This window comes from Quercus suber, unplaced genomic scaffold (assembly GCF_002906115.3).
Source record: "Quercus suber isolate HL8 unplaced genomic scaffold, Cork oak 2.0 scaffold_100, whole genome shotgun sequence".
Taxonomy (NCBI): Eukaryota; Viridiplantae; Streptophyta; class Magnoliopsida; order Fagales; family Fagaceae; genus Quercus; species Quercus suber.
Window position 1 is genome coordinate 624,096 of NW_027069565.1, and position 16,309 is coordinate 640,404.

General features: G+C 35.6%; 1 protein-coding gene across 1 annotated transcript; it reads left to right on the forward strand.

The window, feature by feature from the left end:
* The first annotated feature begins 4,899 nt into the window (after positions 1-4,899).
* LOC111995072 (uncharacterized) lies at positions 4,900-12,432 on the forward strand. Its single transcript, XM_065774849.1, is given in 5 exon segments — positions 4,900-5,456; positions 5,459-5,609; positions 5,647-6,361; positions 10,056-10,495; positions 10,698-12,432. Coding segments are annotated over 5 exon segments (3,294 nt in total). The 5' UTR covers positions 4,900-4,951; the 3' UTR covers positions 12,181-12,432.
* Positions 12,433-16,309: the final 3,877 nt, after the last annotated feature.

The window sequence follows — 16,309 nt, forward strand, 5'->3', positions numbered from 1 at the left end:
TCAAGAAGCGAGATGATGCACCCAACACGATATTCAAGATATCTCAACTGTTTTAACTCCAATTTTGACCCATGAGTAGTCATTGGAAAAGGAATTCAATATTCTTCATAATGGAGTTGGTTTCAATCCATCCTGACGGTCGAATCAAAATTAGGTTTACGGTCACTTTCGTGAGTCAACTTCAGGTAAAACTTGGTTTAAGTTGGTAAAAAGCTCCCATAAACTTGGATTTGATGTAAAATCATGACAAATGTTGTTTTGTATGATTTTGACCAATTTTGACATTCAGTCAACCCTAGGTTGACTAGGGGTATTTTGGTCATTTTGACTTGAAATGTCACTTTGAGTGCTCTTATGCCCGAACAGGTTGAAGCATAATAATCTAGATATTCCCATGGTCCCCCAATGGAAAAATGATACTTTTGGAATTTTCGAGGCCTGGCTCACAAATTGAAGGCGAACAAAATATAGCATTCACATCATGTACTTTAGAAAATCATTTCCAAGAATAAGTTTTCAAGCAATTTTGGAAAAAGAATTTCATGGGATTTTTTTTTTAGGATAAATCTTTAATGGTGAAAACTCCCATGATTTTCGTAGAAAATTTTAAGGAAATCAAAGTTTTAAAGTTCTTCAAAAATATCCTTGGTTTAAGAAAGTACACGGATTTAAAAATATTTTTGAAATCAATTTCATGGACTTATTGTAGAAAACAACTTGGAGATTCTCTTTGGAAAAACATTTAGACTTTTTTTTTTCCTAAACATTTAGGGACTTGTTTATGAAACAATTTTGAAAAATACTTTTAGAAAAAAAAAATTAGAAACTCATTTTGAAAATAAGTTTGAAAATCAACTTTAGTTTAGAGTGTATCTAGCCATATTTTAATCTTTAGTGAAGGGTATTTTAGCATGTAAATATCTTTACCCACATGAAAAAATCACAATACAAATCAACCCAAACATGTGTTTTCACTTCAATTAAATTTCATACCCATAAATTTCCTAACATTTATTTGTATATAACTAGGTATATTCAATGAGATTTCACATACTTTCACATACATAATTTATGAATAAATAAATTAATCATGTGCTTAGATTAGGGATGGAACCAAGATCACACTCACCCTCAACCCAAAAAAAAAAAAAACTACAATTATAGATTCACAAACATTAGAAACGTAGAGTGGAGAGAGGAAAAAATATATCAATGTTAGGTTTTGAAGTTGAGGGAGAGAAAAAAAAAATACTTAAAAATTGAATTGGGCAGATCGAAATTCATTATGGAAGTTGGAGGTTGTAGCGGCCAGCAACAAATGGAGGCGTGCATGATTGAGTGGTGCATGGGTCGGTGAGATTGGGCTGATCAACTGACTCTCACGTGGTGTGGGTCAGTGACATCGAGGTGAGTTGCGAATGGGTGATGGGTCAGTGACTCGGTGAACTGGCTGTGGCGGCAACGAGATGGACGGCATGGATGAGCGAGTCACTGAGTCTTAGAGCTTGTTTGGATGTGATGAGTTTTGAGTGATATCACTCAATTTTCTGTTTCCATGATCCAAATCGTGTGGGTCCCACGGATGAGCATTTGTTTGGATGAGTTTTGGATCCTTGTTTCTATCACTCGATTCTCTGACTTTTTAGTGATGAGTTATGGAAACTGAAAACATATTTTAGGTGTTTTCAGTTTCTGAAACTCAGTTTTCAATGGAATTTTCATAATTAAACTCACATACCCAGCTGTAATGTTTGACAAACGGATTTTTTTTTTTTTTTGGTGAAACCCATCCACAATGTTTGACAAATTCTTTGATTTTTTTTTGTGAAACCCAGCCGCAACTTTTGAAGTTGAAAACTGGGTCTGAGTTAAGGTGCCAAACAAGGGTTTGGGAAATTGAGGTATTTTAAGTAATGAGTGATGAGTGATGAAAGTTAAGTGATGAAAATTGAGTGATGACAAATTACAAACCAAACGGGCCCTCTCTCTCTCTCTCTCTCTCTCTCTCTCTCTCTCTCTCTCTCTCTCTAACAAATTACAAACCAAACGGGCCCTCTCTCTCTCTCTCTCTCTCTCTCTCTCTCTCTCTCTCTCTCTCTCTGAATTTGGTTTGTTATCTTTAAATTTGGCTTGTTAACTCTAGTTAAAGCTAATAGGTTTTTAATTTTTTTTAAGTTTTGTTTCTGTTAATTTTTTGGGTTGGGCAGTTAGACTAGGCTAGTGGGCTGATAATCTTAGAGAGGAAAGGGCTAAGGTTTTGGAAGAGAAAGGTCCAGCTATAAACATTTAAAAAAAAAAAATTATACTTGGAGGGAAGAGGTTCTAAGCTTTTCATTAATATCATTCAAGTCATAAACTCGACAATGGATGATTGTTCTGCAATCAATAATGTGATACATGAAGCACAATCAAACCTTTTTTTAAAAGGTAAACTCAAATCAATGTATTAACAATACCCAAAGGGGAAAAACAATACATAAAAAAAACTACTTAAGAGAGACGTAACTCAATAGGGCCAGTTTCCTTGTTAAAAAGAAAATCAGCTAAACACATGGGATTAATTTTTTCCAATGTTGAAACTACTGCTTTACATTTCTAAAATTTGTTGTTGGTTAAGTTTTTGCTTAAGTGCATATGCCCATCTAATGTTGAAATTTGAAATTGATCATTTTTTTATATTTAATCTTACTAACTTGGGATCATTGATCATTTGTTCAATTGTAATGTGCTTAGTTTATCTTTCAATGTAATTTTTGGGTGGATTCATTACAAAATGTTTTTTTCATTTCCATTTTAGAACATGACAAAATATCTCACTCATTCTTGCATTTGTTAAATTAAGTTAATGAGTTGTGCCTCTTCATTTTAGTTGCACTTGATCATCACTTTTTTTTTTCTCATGTGCATTTAAGCATACTAAGCCATCAACATCTTTGACAACTTAGCACATTAGAACTTTGCACAATACCTTTCCCAAAACAAAATAAATCAAAAAAAAAAAAAAAAGGTTGCAACAATTTAGTAGTCTTCCTAAATAAAATGTGTTATAATTATGTTTTATATGTTAATATATGTACATAACTAATTAGTTGCTTTTAACCACACACACACACACACACACACACAAAAACACCACAATTATAGATTCAAAGCATTAGAAACGTAGAGTGGAGAGAGGAAAAAATCATATCAATGTTAGGTTTTGAAGTTAAGGGAGAGAAAAAGAAAAAAAACTTAAAAATTGAATTAGGAGGGGAGAGGGCCTAAGTTTTTCATTAATATCATTCAAGTCATAAACTCAACAATGGATGATTGTTCTACAATCAATAATATGATACATGAAGCACAATCAAACCTTTTCTTAAAAGGTAAACTCAAATCAATGTATTAACAATACCCCAAAGGGGAAAAACAATACATAAAAAAATTACTTAAGAGACACGTAACTCAATAGGGCCAGTTTCCTTGTTAAAAAGAAAATCAACTAAACACATGGGATTAATTTTTTCCAATGTTGAAACTACTGCTTTGCATTTCTAATTAATATTTGTCGTTGGCTAAGTTTTTTGCTTGAGTGCATATGCCCATCTAATGTTGAAATTTGAAATTGATCATTTTGAACATTTTTTATTCATTTAACCTTACTAACTTGGGATCATTGATCATTTGTTCAATTGTAATGTCTTTAGTTTATCTTTCAATGTAATTTTTGGGTGGATTCATTACAAAATGTTTTTTCATTTCCATTTTAGAACACGCACATTGCGTTTGACAAAGTATCTCACTCACTCTTGCATTTGTTAAATTAAGTTAATAAGTTGTGCCTCTTCGTTTTAGTTGCCCTTGATCATCACTTTTTTTTTCTCATGTGCATTTAAGCATACTAAGCCATCAACATCTTTGACAAATTAGCACATTAGAACTTTGCACAATACCTTTCCCAAAACAAAATAAATCAAAAAAAAAAAAAGTGTTGCAACAATTTAGTAGTCTTCCTAAATAAAAATGTGTTAAAATTATGTTTTATGTATTAATATATGTACATAACTAATTAGTTGCTTTTAACCACACACACACCAAAAAAAAAAAAACTTTGCGAGTTTAAAATTGCATATCATTGAGATATTCAGTTATGTATAAATATATAAAAAAAAAACTTTGCGAGTTTAAAATTGCATATCATTGAGATATTCAGTTATGTATAAATATATTTTATAACTTTTTGTGGTAAAAGTATGCCACTTTATATTTTTATTTGATTTAAAAAAAAAAAAAAAAAACTTATCACATGAGAAGAAACAATTATGTTAAGCCAATTTTGAAGACTTGACATAGTAAGATATTTATAATTAGGTTATTACAACAAATTACATTCTTTAACTTGACATAGTCCATTAAGGCCTTTCATTAGCTATAGTTAGATAATTGTCATGTCACCATTTTAAAACCTTACTCACTTCTTCTTCTTCTTATTCAAATTATAAGTATAATATAAATCATTTTCAAAAACAAACAAAAATAATAAGTATACGTTTGGATACAGCTTATTTTGTTGAAAATAATAAAAAGAAAAATTTCAGCTGCTATTCATAAAAAAATACTGTTCATTTGCCTTAATACACTAATCAGCACTGATCATGTCCTATAAACAGTGCAATAAAAAAAATATTAAAAAAAAAAAAAAAAAAAAAAGGGCAGAATCCTTGGGTGCAAACACCAATACAAACGGAGCCTAATCAACAAGCAAATGCCCGAAGGAATTAGTGACCCATTTTTTAATTTATTTTTCCTTAGTTCTTGTGATCTAAAAAGTATGAAAAATTAATTAAAAAAATATTTTTCGGGAAAAAAGAAAAAAAGTGATCATTTAGGCGTTAGTATGACGTTACATACAACACATTAGTAGATTGAAGAAAATTGATCCCATTTTGAAAACCCAACACTACACACCATGTCCCAGAAGCCTCTCTCCCCACAGGACTGGGAGTCCCTCATCGAAGATTTCCAACACGGCGGTTCGCGCCGCCACAAATGGAGCTCGACCCCCTCACTCCTCGACCTCGCTCTCTCCTCAATCCTCAAAAAGGACTTCCCTCTCAAAATCCAACTCATTATCTTCCTCGAAGAATTCTCAGACGATTTCCCAGATTTCGACGAACACTTCTTAGAACGACTCATCGACGCCCTCAAAATCATAGTCCAATCCCCAACTGACAATCTTCACATTACTTTGTCTCTCAAAGACCAAATGTTAGTTTCCACCACTTCCATTTTCATCTCCACCATCCACCAATTTAACATCGTCATCATCGAGAGCTTGGTCGAGTTCTTGTTGATTCTCATCAACCGTCCCAACCATGGGCCCGACCGCCAGACACGTGGCGTGGCTTGTGAGTGCTTGAGAGAACTCGAGCGATCTCACCCTTGTTTGCTCTCCGACATCGCCGGTCATCTCTGGAGTTGTGTCAAAACGAGCGAACCCATGTAACTCAAAGCTACATGCTTTTGTTCACTTGGGTCATTCACAATATTGTTGTTCACAATGTGAATGTTTCCATTCTCAACACTTCTGTTCCTCTGGTTCCTTTCAATGTTCCGCAATCGTTGTTGTCATCCGACGGTTGTTCTTCGAATTCGAATTCGAAGGACTAGTAATTATAATTACAAGGAGCTGAGGCGGGCCATGGCGTTCTTGCTTGAGTCGCCGCAGGTTTTGACGGCTTGCGGAATGGTGGAGTTCATGGCTGTGATAATTCCCATGGCGATCGCGTTGGAGTTACAGGCGTCGATGTTGAAGGTACAGTTCTTTGGGATGGTTTATTCCTATGATCCAATGTTGTGTCATGTTGTTTTGAAGCTGTATTTGAGTTTCTATGATGCGTTTGATGGGCAAGAAGTCGAGATTGCTCGTCGTCTTATGTTGATATCTAAAGAAGCACAGAGTTTTTTGGTGTTTCGGTTGCTTGCTCTTCATTGGTTGTTGGGTCTGAACCAATTGGTTATGAGCGGTAAAGGTGATAAGAAAAAGAAGCCAATGGCTTTTGATTTGATGGGTTTGAGCTTTTATCCCAATGTGTTTGATCCGCTTGCTCTCAAGGCCTTGAAGCTTGACCTGCTCGCGCTATGTATGGAGAGCTTGAAATCCAAGAGTGATTCAGAGATGGGCGACTCTGTGGAGAAGGTGTTTGAAGATGGTATTGTGTCTGTATCGGCTTACAAGTGGTTACCTCCACGGAGCACTGAAACCGCAGTGGCCTTCCGTGCCTTCCATAAGTTCTTGATAGGTGGTTCGTCTCATTTTGACACTGATCCTTCTACCACTACAGCTATCATGGAGTCCACCATCTTCCATTCTTTACAGGTATTTTTTGTGGATTTCCTTTCTCTTTCTTTGTTCTCCTCTTGTTCACATGCTTGAAATAAACTTACTCTGTTTGTTTCAAGGCGAATTGACGAAATATTTACTTGTAGAGCTTATTGAAGATATGTCATATATTACTACAGATAGAGCTATCAATGACTTTCCACCAAAGCAAATAGATATATGTGGCATTTACATTTCCAGATATATCATATATGTACTAAAAAAAAATACCCAATTTGATTGTTTTCCCCCCTTATTACGTTTCAATGAGGGGGATGTTGTGCTAACTCTGTCAAGGTTGAGTGGCAATAACTGGAGCAGTGCAATGTTATTTGCAGTGTCGTAGAGTGCTCCATTTATACAAAGTTTGAACTTATAAGCACTGCTACCATCAAACGAAGTAGGATGTTACTATAATTATTTTTGCTGCGCTTCGTGAAATTAATTCCATCATAACTTGTCAAAGACAGAAAATGTAGTCTGACAAGAAGGGCTGACGGAACAAATAGATCTGCTTAATGATAAAGCCGGAACTTCTTATTTAAATTTTTACACAACCTTTTCTTGCTTCAGTTTTTCATCAAAACATTTACTAATTTGCACTCTTTGGTCTTAAAGATATGCGGCTCTTTTCAAACCAATACTTGCTGCATTTTGATGTACATTCCAAAACCCTTCAAGTATCATGATGTGATCGATACTTTGTTAATAAACAAACGAGAAAACATTGTGAAGGATGTTGCAAACCAAATTTATTTGAACTTGTTGGAGATTTTTGACATTCTGTACAATCTTTTTCTTCTCCTTTTGAAGAGTGTTGTAAACAATATTTATTTGAGCTCATTTGAAGATTTTTTACATTCTATAAAATATTTTTTCCCTTCTTGTATGTAAGTAGCTTTAGTGTCTTAGGGTGAATTGGGATGTTATGTTTGATACGAAAATAATAAGATCAACCTTGAATGGTAGGGTTGGGGATGAACAAGTGGTGTATATGTTGCAGTTTGTGGGTTTTCAGAAAAGTGGAGAAAATGGATTATGTGTTGTATTTCTACTGTTACATTTCCATTTATCAAAAAAAATTAATGGGAATCCTTCAGATTTCTTTGGAAGCTCTAAGGGGATTAGGCAAGAGGATCCTTTATCTCTGTTGCTCTTAGATGTTGTTATGGAGGCTTTGAGCCATATGTTGGATGTGGCTGCAGCTGCTGGACGGTTCGGGCTTCTCTATGGGTTCTACAACTAGTACTTCGATGATGATGTCTCATCTTTTATTTGCAAATGATACCCTTATTTTTGGTGATGCTGGCCCTAATTAGTTGGTTACTTTAAGGGAGATTCTGACTAGATTTGAGGAGGTTTCAGGGTTAAGAATTAATTTGGGGAAATCAGAGTTGGTACTAGTTTGTGAGGTACATAATCTGGATGTGTTGGTGGGGCTATTGGGTTGTAGGCATTCTTCCCTTCCTTTGAAATACTTGGGACTTCCTTCTGGGGCTAAATTCAAGGAGTTGTCAATCTGGAATCCTATATTAGAGAAGATGGAACAAAGACTGGTAGGGTGGAAGAGGCTTTATTTATCTAAGGAGGGTAAGGTAACTCTTGTTAAAAGTACTCTCTCCTCCTTATCTACTTATTTTCTTTCCATTCTTTTCATACCTGGGCTCGCATGGAGAAATTACAGAGAGATTTTCTTTGGAGTAGTATGAGTGGTGATTCTAAGTTACACCTGGTGAATTGGGCTAAGGTTTGTAAGCCAATGTAGGTTTAGATGATTGAGAAGGTTTAAACTCTACTTTGTTGGGCAAGTGGATGTGGAGATATGGTTTAGAGACAAATGCGCTATGGAGGATGGTTATAGAGGTGAAATATGGGAATGCTTGGGGGAGTTGATGCACGCAAAAGGTGATAAGTGTGTATGGTGTTAGCCTTTGGATGTTTATTAGAAGTGGCTGGCTGAACTTCTCTAAACTCATACGGTATGATGTAGGTGGTGGTACTAGAGTGAAATTTTGGAAGCATGTGTGGTGTGGGGATTGTACCCTCAAAGAGGCTTTTTCAGATCTCTACTGCCTTAGTAGGGCTAGTGACTCTTTAGTGGCGGATTATGTGTTGGTCTGATGGGAGGATTCATTGAAATTTTCATTTTCATCATTCACCGTAGGATTGGGAGGAAGATTCTTTTGATCGGTTTATGGACATTGTTTACTCTTCGAAAGTGTGGGGGGTTGGCCATGATAAGGTTTGTTGGAAGCAAGCAAGGAGTAGAGGTTTTGAGGTTATAAGTTTCTATCTCTCTTTCTACCCTCCTACTCTTTCTCCCCCCTGGAGGTTGGTGTGGCAATCAAAGGTCCCTCCAAGGGTGGCTTTCTTTTCATGGATAGCTTCGTTAGGTGAGATTCTTACAACTGATAACCTTCGCAAAAGGTGCATTATTGTTCTTGATTGGTGCTACATGTGTAGGAGGTGTGGGAAGTCAGTGGATCATCTTTTGCTTCATTGCCCCATAGCTTTTGAGCTCTTTGGTGTTTTGTTTGTTTGGTCTTCATTGGGTTATGCCACATAAGGTATTTGAGTTGTTTGAGTCTTGGCAAGGTAAATTCAAGCAACATTGGAATATAGATTTTTGGAGACTTGTGCTGCATTGCTTGATGTGGTGTATTTGGAGTGAAAGAAATGCTAGATGCTTTGAGGATGGGGGCGGTCCTTGCTAGAGATTTAGTCTTCTTTCCTACATACTCTCTTTGCTTGGAGTGAGGCTCCATTGCATTTTTCTTGTTTTTCCATCCTTGTTTTACTTGATCATTGTAATTTTAGTTCTAGATTGTTGCCCCCACAATACATCCCCAATGTACTCAGGTTTGCTATTTTTTTCTTAATAAAATTTTCTCGTTACCTATCAAAAAAAGTGGTGGCATGGATTAGGAACAACCAACCTATATACATCCAACAATATGTATGCAAAAATATAGGATTCCTGTTTTTTTTTTTTTTTTTTCCATAGTAAAACTTTGTAAAACTCCATAAATTACACAATATTGAAGGACCAGATTCCTAAGTAGGATTCATATTATCAACTCCCAAAATTTGAGGTTAGGTTATGTTGATTGAACTGCACAAGTGATTTTTCTTGCCACTTAATTTCCATCATTATCATTATTACTGTCATTAGTCTTTTATTGGTGTAGTTACAATGATGTATCTATGATCGGATATTTCAACTATCTTTCTTGTAGGACAAATCAGTTTTCAATTGGATAGCTGCATTTTGTAAACCTTGATGTAACAGTGTCATTTTGTTTGCTTTTAATACTACCAGAATCAGATTATCAAAAAAATAATAATAATACTACCAGAATCCAGTAGTTTGTATTATTTTAATTGGTGACATCATTTATGAACAACATTACCACACATGATTCAGTTTTGTCTGCTTTTTAGCTTTCAGTTTGGAATTTTATTTTGGTTTTTTTGTTTCTCTTTGTTTATGTTTCAGTTGAATTGTAAAATATAAGATATTAGAAAGGAGACAAGAAGGATGGAGAGAGAGGTAGTGAGATTTGAGAAAAGGTGTAAGGCTACGTTAATGAGTCCCTCACTTTAGGGTTTATTGCATGATTACAAGAATAACCTTATGCTAATATAAAATAACAAAAAGTAACTATTACTGTTTCCAACTTCTAATTTTCAGGGGATGCTATTGGACATGATGTTAGAGTGTCAAAAGTTGGTTCCGGTGATTGTTGCTTTTGTTGACCGCTTGTTGGGCTGTCAAAAGCACTGTTGGTTGGGAGAGCGCCTGCTTCAGACATTTGATGAGAATTTGCTTCCAAAAGTTGTAATGGATTATAAATTGGCTTCTTGCTTTCCTTTATTTGATAGAATCGCTGAAAATGATACAATACCTCCAAGCAGATTGTTAGAGCTGCTGATCAAATTTATGGTTTTCCTTGTTGAGAAACATGGCCCAGATACAGGACTAAAATCATGGTCGAAGGGAAGTAAGGTTCTTGGTGTCTGTCGAACCATGCTGATGCACCACCATAGCTCTAGATTGTTCCTTAGACTATCTCGCCTCCTCGCATTTACTTGCCTTTATTTTCCTGATTTGGAGGTCCGTGACAATGCAAGGTATGATTACTAAAATCTCTCTCCTCCCCGAAAACCAGTGGGGGAAAATATGATGTCTTTTACTTTTATACAGTTTTATAAGCTTTTTTTCTAAATAAAGTAAAAATCAATAATAAAAGCATAAGGGATCTGCAAAATATATATGACATGTTAGCTGTTGCTGATTACTTCTTATATTCTCATCAAGCATGGGATTTTGCAGGATCTATCTGCGGATGCTGATCTGTGTACCAGGAAAGAAGCTTAGAGACATGCTAAACCTTGGGGATCAGCTCCTTGGCATTTCACCATCTCCACTTTCCAGCTCAATTTTTAACATCCAGTCTCCTCGAACCTCTAATAATATCAAGAAATCTAGGAACATCTCATCCTATGTTCACCTTGATCGAGTGGTACCCTTACTTGTCAAACAATCTTGGTCCTTGTCTTTATCAACTTTGGGTGTTGACAGTAACAAACCTGGTTACCTAGAGGGCATCAGAGACAGTGAATCCCCAGTTGAGGAAAGAGAGATTGATGGAAGTGCTGAAATCCACATCCCAGAGACTGAAACAATTAATCAGCCACAGGAGCCATTGCGAGTGATGGATTCGAAGATTTCGGAGATCTTAGGAACATTAAGAAGGTATTTCTCAAGCATACCTGATTATAGACATATGCCAGGGATTAAGGTTAGAATATCCTGTACTTTGAGATTCGAATCTGAGCCTTTTAATCGCGAATGGGGAGTAGACTCCTCTGCTAGTGGGTTGGATAGAGTAGGTGCCCTTCCTGCTATATATGCAACTGTGCTTAATTTTTCGTCCTCTGCACCATATGGATCTCTTCCATCGTATCACATACCTTTTCTCCTTGGTGAACCTCCCAGAAATGACTATGCTTCTCATCAACAAGTGCCTTTAGATATTGTTTTAGTAGAAAATGGTAATGGTGAAGAGGAAAGTTTTAGAGCTCCTGTAATGATTGAATTAGAACCACGGGAACCAACACCCGGTCTGATTGATGTTTCTATTGTAACAAATGCGGAAAATGGTCACATTGTTCGTGCTCGGCTTCATAGTATTCCAATAGGCATAGAAGACATGTTTCTCATGGCTACTGTCCCATCTGACATCCCGAAAGAGGTTATACCTGGTTATTACTCAGACTTGTTCAGTGCTCTTTGGGAGGCATGTGGTAGTTCATCCAACACTGGGCGGGAGACCTTTCTGCTGAAGGGAGGCAAAGGAGTTGCAGCTATTAGTGGGACCCAATCAGTCAAGCTACTTGAAGTCCCTGCAACCTCTTTGATTCGGGCTACAGAGCGCTACTTGGCTCCCTTTGTTGTAAGCGTGATCGGTGAACCGCTTGTCAACGTTGTGAAGGATGGGGGAATCATTAGAGATATCATCTGGAAGGATGTGGCTTCAGATTCTTCCCTTGTTGATACCACCTCAGTAGCTAGTTTTGATAGAGGCCCACTTCATCTTACATACTTTGATGATGAAGATGAGAGGGACAGTGTTGTCAGTACTAGCAAAAGAAAGATGGGTTGCTTTCTTATTTTGATATTTCTTCCACCAAGGTTCCATCTTCTTTTCCAAATGGAAGTATGTGATGTTTCAACTTTAGTTCGAATTCGAACTGATCATTGGCCCTGCTTAGCTTATATTGATGATTATTTGGAAGCTTTATTTTTGGCGTAGGGGCAACTTCTTTCCATAATGAATTGAGTACTGCTTCAGTCATCTGTTCATGTCTATGATGCTGTAAGATCATCAGCGATTTGTTCCAAATTATATTTGTTTCATTCATAGGAGGGGTTTGTTATTGGCACCCAGGTAACTTATGTAAATACCCTTATAAGCGAGTTCCTTCATATTGAATTCTTTATCTTCTTTATAAAATAAAATAAAATAAAAATCAGAAAAATCTAAATATGCATTCTTTTTTGCCAATTTCCCCCTTTTTCTTCAACCCTCCCCTCCCAAAATGATTAAGATGATCCATATTGTGCTGTCTTTATATATCTGTAAATTGCTTTAGACAGAATTTGTTAGATGCATCGACTCAATTCTTTGAGATCATCTGGTGTAATATACTACAGAGAATTCTTAAGATCTTCAAGAGTTGCTGGAGATTGTTGATTTATTTTCCCCTAAAAGAAGCATTCGGACTAGTCATTTTCCCCCAAAAGCTGGATTGCTTCTTTCTTTATATTATTGCAAGATTCCGATGCGGAACCATCAAGGAAAAGAAGGAAAAGATCTAGGATTTGAATTGGGGGATAAATAAATGAGTAAATTTACACCGATCTTCCTTGAAGTTTTATAAATAAATAAAAATTGTTTCCTTAACATTTCTTTAAAAAATAAAAATAAAAATAGTTGTCACCCCATAATTTGTGGGGCCTTAGATCTAGGCCTAAAGCCTGCCCTAGTGTGAGTTGTCTTTATTGGCAAATTACATTGAAGTCCTTGAGGACAACCTAAGTCCTAATTTTCTTGGCCTCTACTAGACAATGATGAAAAATGTCCCAACCTTATTAACAAGGTGGAAGGATCAAATAAGCATTTGAAAAATTTGATCAACCTTTTTACAAAAAGTAAAGTGTTAATAAAATTACTTTATGAGCTACTTTGTAAAAGTTAGAGCATTCACATTCGAAAATTCTATCTTATTCTATTTTACCATTTCAAAAAGTTACTTTATCAATTATACTATACCATTTTACAATATACCCAACATTTTAATTTTTATTTTACAATACAACACGTTAAAATAATATATTTCAAAACATAAATAAAAGACAAAAATGAGACACAAAGATTGAGACATGAGACAAAGAGTAGGAGGAGAGAGGAATGAATAAAAAAATATTATTTTCTTTTACAATTGTGCTACATTACCATCACAAATTTATGATGGTATTGTAGCACAATTCTAAATTTTTTTACGATACCAGACCAATACAAGGTCAAATGCTGGGGCCTTTTAGTACTTTGATGCTAAAATTTTCTTACATATGCCATTTACAAGGCCAATTGTGAATGCTCTTATATTGCTTTAAAAAAGATGGCCAACTAGTAACTACTTTTTGGTTCTCTACTTTGTCCAATTTCTCCTCTTTCAATATGTGTGTGTGGATGACCACTTGGAGGAAAAGATCAGATAAACCCCATTCTCATATTTCTGTCTTGCCCTACTATTTTCTTTATTTCACAAGTAACCCTTTGATATACAACAACGAATTCGATATAGTGTCTCTTTGTCTCTTTCTTTATGTAACTAGTAACAAAGCAATCTCATTAACCTAAAGAACAAATAGATCCAATAAAAATCCCTGTAATGGAATGATTAACTATGAGAGTGAGATACATGATTCCACAATCAAGCATTGATTCTATTTGATTGGCGATCACTTAAAATTACTAGCGCAGTAGAGTTTCTAACAAGATTTTATTTATTTATTTATTATAATTTGATAGTTGGGAGACAGATAATTTGAACATTAGACGTCTTAGTTGAAAATACCATAAAGTGTTAGTTGAACTATAAGGCTCTTGGAAATTGTTGCCACCCAATTTGTTACACAAGTTCAGGCCCATTAGTGAAACCCAAAGCCCAAAGAATTTGGGCCTCAAAAGAACAAAATATCAAGCATAGTATCTGGTCCGAGGCCTGGCCAAAACAATTTAAGAATAGAAGAACGAATGAGCATAGATGGTTGGGATGGCAACCTTTTGCATAGCATCTCTTCATTAAATGACAAGAGAGCCCAAAGTTGGCCCAACCCTCTTTTAAAAAAAATAAATAAAGAAAGAAGGCCAAGAATGGTCCTAGCTAAGAATGGCCTTTAAATAAGGTAAGAATAGGGCCAAACATGAACCAAATCTTTTTTTCTTTTTAAGAAATGATGGAAACGTTGAGAATAGCCTGTTGCAAGATGGCCTGCAAATAGGCCTAAAATAGCCGAGAGCCTTTGCATGAGAAACGAAGCAACCCAATGTGCCCAGGGGAAAACATCTAATATTGAGAGGTACGTGTCATAGGGAAGAGCCATTTTTCTGAGACAAACGACATTAATGGTCTTTCACCATTTTATGCTTAAGACATTCTATTAAAAACAATCTTGTTGTAGCCAAACTCTCCCCAATAATAGTCGAATCTTCGATTTAGAGCTTGTACGCAAAACCCTTTAGCAATAGCTATTGCTTAAAAGAGAAAAGTAGTTTTACAAAAATTGGGACAAGTCAAAGGGCTCATTCATGAGGATGAGACTCACAAATTCAAATGAAGAGGGAAAAAGTGAGAAAATACCCATTCAAATTCAAATATAAAAGGCATAGGACTCCTATATCTAAGGATCATTATAACCACAGTCAACCAACCAACAAGAAAAACCTATTGGTGTGAAATACCAAAGTAAAAGCTAGAGAAAAGATTAAGGAAAGAGTAGTAAAACATGCACCATTAGAATATCTCCCTCTCTCCCCGTGAGATCTCTCTCCTCTATTATGCTTCCCTAAGAGTTTCCACGATAAGGCCAGCCTGACTCTAAGTCCCAAACTTATAAATCATGTTCATGTATGCATTTAAAGCTATAAGGTTGTAAGAGTTGGGGCAGAAAGCCCTTTAGTCCAATTCGCTTTGAAGAGTATACACATACGTATATAATTATAGTTGGGGAGGATTTTTTTATAGAGCCACAAAATGATAGAACAAGCCCAAAATTCCCCTCAATTCTTTATAGTGTGATAAAATCAAAGGAGTCAAGCCCAAAATTTCAATATTTAATGAATAGAAGCTAATGGTGCATCACAAGAAGGAAACCAATGTGTTGAACAACAAAAGGGTAGAAAAATATTTATAAAACATAAGTCTAGAACTGTTTCTCACATACAACAAGAAGAGGAGTTTAAAAGAGGTGGTGAGGGAAAGAGAGAAGACTCCTTGTTATTATTTTCACCCTAAGACCTCAAAATAGTAATGCTAGCTCGTTACTAAATAGACTTTTGTTCTTAAGTTAGGGTTATAAGGGGAGAAAAAAATTAGTTGTGTTTATCTTATTGAGAGTTTTTAAACCAAGATTGGAACATCCTTAAGGGCTAATATATGTATAATAAGTGAAGCTATCGACCCTATGTTATTGAACAAGTAGAAAGTTTCAGAATGCCTTTTTTTAGGTAAAGGAATAGGTTGTTTTTGTCATAATTAAGGAAAGGCTTGACTAAACGTGATTGGCTGCATATTCATAAATGTTGCAGCTCGCAAGAGAGCTACTGTCTATGGCATAATACATCCAAAAGTTGGCCACAAAGTCAGCTTATTCCAAGAGCCTAAAAATGGTTTATTTGAAACTTTAACCACATACAACAGGACCTATAGGTCTCCATTTGGGTAAATTTCCAAGTACCTACCCACTTTTCATGAGCATTAGGTGCTACAAATGTCCCCAACCCACTCCATAACACACACGACTTGGGCTCAAAAAAGTGGTCTAAAAGAGTTTACCCATGCTCTTCAAACCCCACTCACTCAAATTTGTGTGATGACGCATGGACTTTAGACCATGCTTAAAAAAATAAAATATAATATAATACATGATTTGGGCCCGTTTGGCTTGATTGGAATTAGGCTTTTAAAAAATATGACATGAAAACACCCATCAACTAATATATATATATATATATAAATATATGAAATCCCTTAGGAAATTTTAAAGTATACAGATTAATCGTATATTAACCTAACTCCTACTAAGCTGTATATCTCTACTTTTTCTCTTTGAGGCTTTTAATTAATTGTTTATGTGCAAATCCGACTCACGAGAGA